This window comes from Macrobrachium rosenbergii, chromosome 21 (genome assembly GCF_040412425.1).
Source record: "Macrobrachium rosenbergii isolate ZJJX-2024 chromosome 21, ASM4041242v1, whole genome shotgun sequence".
In the NCBI taxonomy this organism is placed as follows: domain Eukaryota; kingdom Metazoa; phylum Arthropoda; class Malacostraca; order Decapoda; family Palaemonidae; genus Macrobrachium; species Macrobrachium rosenbergii.
In genome coordinates, this window is record NC_089761.1 from 6,388,792 (window position 1) to 6,393,997 (window position 5,206).

At 36.4% G+C, this 5,206-nt stretch overlaps 1 protein-coding gene across 1 annotated transcript; it reads right to left on the minus strand.

The window, feature by feature from the left end:
* Positions 1-1,802: 1,802 nt before the first annotated feature.
* Positions 1,803-2,189, minus strand: LOC136849374 (ral guanine nucleotide dissociation stimulator-like). Its single transcript, XM_067122726.1, has one exon. The coding sequence runs from the start codon at positions 2,187-2,189 to the stop codon at positions 1,803-1,805; it is 387 nt and encodes a 128-aa protein (XP_066978827.1).
* Between the last annotated feature and the right edge of the window lie 3,017 nt (positions 2,190-5,206).

Consider the following 5,206-nt stretch of genomic DNA (forward strand, 5'->3'; position numbering starts at 1 on the left):
TTAAGAAACGCCACCTCCATAACATCGGAGGCCTAGGCCACACCTTTATGTTTTTGTATATATACCATTGTAACTTTCCACCTGTCCATATTCTACCAGTGAACAGGGGCACAGAAGCTAGTGCCTGAAATATATGTTTCAACGTTTTAAATAGTGTTTTATGGGCCTTCTATATATTCATATTACACTGTAGTATTACAGGAAAGACATTCATATATATATATATATATATATATATATATATATATATATATATATATATATATATATATATATATATATATATATATATGTGTGTATGTGTGTGTGTGTGTATATGTGTGTATGTATATGTATAACTGAATCCCGAAAATATGCAACATGATGAATATATAATATAAAGACAAAAGCAAAGGACTAAATTCGAAAGGCCTTGCACCACTACGTTGTTTCTCTTTCCTTCGTGGATTTTGTCTATATACAGAAATATATATATATATATATATATATATATATATATATATATATATATATATATATATATATGTGTATGTATATATATATATATATATATATATATATATATATATATCAACCTGTCAAAGAGCAGATTCCCTCAGCCAGGTTCTTGCCATGCAAATGAGAATAGTCTAATATCTAAATTATCCCAGGAGGAGAACTGAGCTTACTAGCTTACTTAATCTAATGTCCCTAACACTAGCGTAAGGGTATCTGCATTTATTTAAGGGTAATGTCTGTGGAGTAAAATGAATGGGCAATGCTATGGACTCATATTCATAAATTAGCTAACGAATTTCACATAAAACTAAGCTAATGGAGCCCCGAAATGATAACTAGCTAAGTGAAGACTGAAAATACTGAAATACACATGAGTTAGTTACTCTATGATACATGCTACAAAATAAAATAAAACGCAACAAAATGTAGCATAAAATGTAACGAAATGCTAAGATGGCTAGGATATGTCCTTCAGCTTGTTGGGGCTAAAGTACATTTCCAACTCATTAGTTTTAATTTCATACAGCGTACATGAGAGATAGACCGAGCAACCTTTTTGGGGTAAGGTGCCTAGAATACTCTGTTCAGGTGCCACATGGGACGTGAGGGCCAGGAGAGCTCAATGGCTCTAATCAATACAAGAAATGGTATCCTAAGGTTATGATGTTAAAAATCAGAGACATTCCAGGTCACAAGGGCTGGAAGAGTACCTATGCTCTGTCATTATTCGTGTTTTAGGCTCTTGATCTTCCAGCTGTAGCATTGAAGGCTTAGCCCCTTTATGCGGGTAGTCTTCCAGTTACTTCTCCTGGGAAGCGCTGGATTTGTAGTTGCTGAGTTGAGCCGATGACATTTCCTCAACGGAACAGGGTGTTTCGTCTGTTATTTTTTCTTTAACTTTAACTGCGGGACTAACTGTTGGATCTACTGGTGGTTCTGCCACTTCTAATTCGCCTTTAGGGTTGGATATTTCAGAGATAATCAGTGGGGTTGATTCCTGGGGAAGCCCAGGAACGCCTTCAGGACCTAAGCCGGGAGTGCCATTGGAAGCTGCTTTAACAGGAGGAGAAGACACAATGCTTTCCACCGCCTTGGCTGCTGTTCCAGCCTCAACAGTGGTAGTGCTAACAATGGGTACTGAGGGAGTGCCACCTACTTCGGCTGCTGTGACAACTGGAGTAGGGCAGTGCCACCTATCTCTGGCAACTGTCATTGCAGTTCCTGGATTTGGGCAACCAACTTGGCTTTTAAGGAATCGTCCACCAGATTCTTGTCTTCTGAAGACTTGGAAGAAGAGAATGAGCTCATGACTGGTACAAAAGGTTCGCAGATAGCAAATCTCCTGAAGGGAGGTCGAGGGAGTGCTCCGGCACTGACAGTAAGGCAGGCTCAGACACAGGAGTTGGAGTAGGGAAAGGCTCGATGTCCATGACAGATGCAGCACGGCACTGATCAGTACGTTCAGTTGGCACTGGCAGTACCTCGATGGCAGGGCTGGAAGAATCCTCTGCACCTGACAGAGACTGAGAAGGAATCGAATCTCCTGAAGAGAGGTTGAAAGAGGGTTCAGGCTCTGGGTCTGTGGCAGGCACAGGTCTTGGCACCAGTTCTTCATCCGACCAGAACATTCTGATCTTGCTGAAATCTGTTTGTTCCAGCTCTGGCACTGGGTTTTTGTCAGGCCAGCACATATTGTTCTAGCTGAAAGCTATTTCATATAGCTGTGGGGCAGGTGCAGACTCTGGCACTCTCTCAGGCTGTGGCTTGTAGAACAAGCTGTCTAGGTCTCTGTGAAGTCACATATCTACCTGCTCCTTTACATAAGCTCGTACCTGACTTCCTGTGTGGCCCATCAGCTGTCCCACCTCCTCATAGAGAGCAACAGCCCCCTCATAGGTGGCCATTTTGGCTGAGTTGCTAGAGTTTGAAATTTGCAACTACTCTAGATGATTTGTAATGGAGGTGCTAGCAGTGCAAAAGTGGCACTGGATGGTAAGGCATTGCCTCTAGGCTGTGCATTATAGGCACATGACAAATGCCAAGGAATAATTATTGTAACACGCTGCACGGGTCAAAGCCTACAAATAAAGGGGTGTAATTATAACACAATGCAAGGGTCAAAGCCTACAATTGCAAAGGTATGGTTATTTGGACTCAAGGGACGAGTCACAGCCTACAATGCAAAGGCGTCATTACTGTAACACAATGAACGGGTCAGTGCCTACAAGGCAAAGGTATGATTAACTTAACACAGTGCATTGGTCAAAGCCTACAAATGCAAAGGTGTGATTATAAAATTCGAGGATTAGCCAACGCATAGAAAACCTTCTAATGCAGGGCAAAATTAACGTAAAATTCAAGATTAACCTACACACAGAAAACCTTCTATTGCAGGGCAAACTTGATGTAAAACTCGAGGATGCCTACACACAGAAAACCTTCTAATGCAGGACAAACTTGATGTAAAACTCGAGGATGAGCATACACACGGAAAACCTTCTAATGCAGGACGACGTTCGAGAATGGGTAATAACTTGATGATGAGCCTACACACGGAAAACCTTCTAATGCAGGGCAAAAGTAATGTAAAATTCAAGGATTAGCCTACACACAGAAAACCTTCTAATAATTATAAGCTATATATGCATAATGAGTTTTTAAATGAGAATAAATAATCATTATGGGGAAATAATGTAAAACCAAAATAGGTCTATATGCGTCTATTCATGATTATGTATCATATATGCAATTCATTTTTAAAATGAGAACAAAATAATATATATTCTATTTTCTGATCTAACGAAATAAAACAATGTTAGACTATGTATGTTGATTAGACTAATCAGCACACAAATGAAACAAAGGAAAACAGTAGTAAACTGTGGATATTCACTCGTTGTAGCACATCATAAGAAAGTCATTCTTAAAATGAAAACAAATCAGTATAAAGCATTTTAATGAAAAAGAGAAAAACAATATTAGGTCTATACATGCCAACTTTGACATGAAAACAATTACCAACTCAAATAACATAATTATCTTGCAATGGAACTCTTCCTTATTTCATAAAATATTCAATAAACATTAAGAAAGTTTTTAGTGGCAAATATAAGCTCTTATAACAAATTCGCATGGGAAAATTGAATTAGTTTATTCAACCACTCTTTCACCAGACGTCTTACTTGGCGTTTATGAATTTTTTTTTATGCTATCAGAGAGCCAGTTATGGCCAGAGCATCGCCTGTTCACGCCATGGCTTCTACGGAGGACTGAGAAAAAAAGAATAACTGTATCGTTAGTGTTGAAGGTTTGCCTGAACAGGCCGACTGTGCAGGCATAACTGAACGTTAGTGGTGGCCTTCAGACACGTGATTTTTCACAATCGCAAATAATAAGACATTGTATTGAAACATAGGCCTTAGATCGAGTCTTAGACTGGTTGTAAATTACTTTCAAGGTATAGCAAATACAATACAAAGTGATGTTTATACTTTTATGTATGTATGAGTATATATATATTTATATATATATATTATATACATATATATATATTTATATATATATATATATATATATATTGTCTTATTGTTGTGTGTGTTTGTGTGTGGATATATATATATATATATATATATATATATATATATATATATATATATATATATATATATATATATATATATGCAGCCTATATATATATATGTATGACCTATATATATAGATACATATATATAGTTCATATATATATATAGATATATATATAGATATAGATATATATATATATATATATAAATATATATATATATATACTATATAGATATATATATATATATATATATATATATATATATATATATATATATATATATATATATATAGTATATATATATATATATATATATATATATATTTATATTTATATATATATATACCATAATAATATATATATATGTTATATACATATATATATATATATATATATATATATAAATATATATATATCCTGCGAGTGTTAGGCTTCAATGAGAAAGGAGGTGGTTTCGATTCCAGATTCTTCAACTTGCAAAGTACACAATTCACCAAGCATTAGCTATCAAAGACATACAGCCCTGTTCATAAGGTACCGATGCACTAAGGAGAAAACCGTTTTTTTCCAGTGAGTTGGGTATCCAATTTTTAAAAGAAACGAATAGATAATCTAGCTCCTGCTCCACATAAGGTGGACTGCAAACCCTGTAGGCCCTAATGTCAACCCTGTCCTCACCGTTCTCTTAATGCCTTTCGTGTGGCTTAAATACATGTGAGTGTAAGAGTTTACACGTGTTTCTTGTCGGTGTATACAATATTTCGCTACCAGCCCCTGTGGGTTTAATGTCCGGAAAGGGGGTTATCCCTTCTTTCTTCTATTCTAAAGAGAATTTGATCTGTTTATTAATCTGCATGAGTTCACCCAAACAACAAATAAATTTCTCCCCCCACCCCCCGGTTTATCACTAAGATGTCATCTGTATGCCTAACCCACTTAGCCATCTTGAGCCCAGGTACCTTAATTTATCCCACCTATTCCATCTCCAGCATAAATATATTCACCAAAATGGGCTATGAGCTCGAACCCATGTCCATCCCATTCTTCTGAATTAAATTATTTGCCTCCCGACCTAATCACAGTCATGCTTAAGGCTGCCCCCAGTCACTTTAGAAATGTGTCTTT

Excerpts from the sequence above, each read along its gene's own strand:
- LOC136849374 (XM_067122726.1), bottom strand. The coding sequence starts at position 2,189 with ATGTGCTGGCCTGACAAAAACCCAGTGCCAGAGCTGGAACAAACAGAT.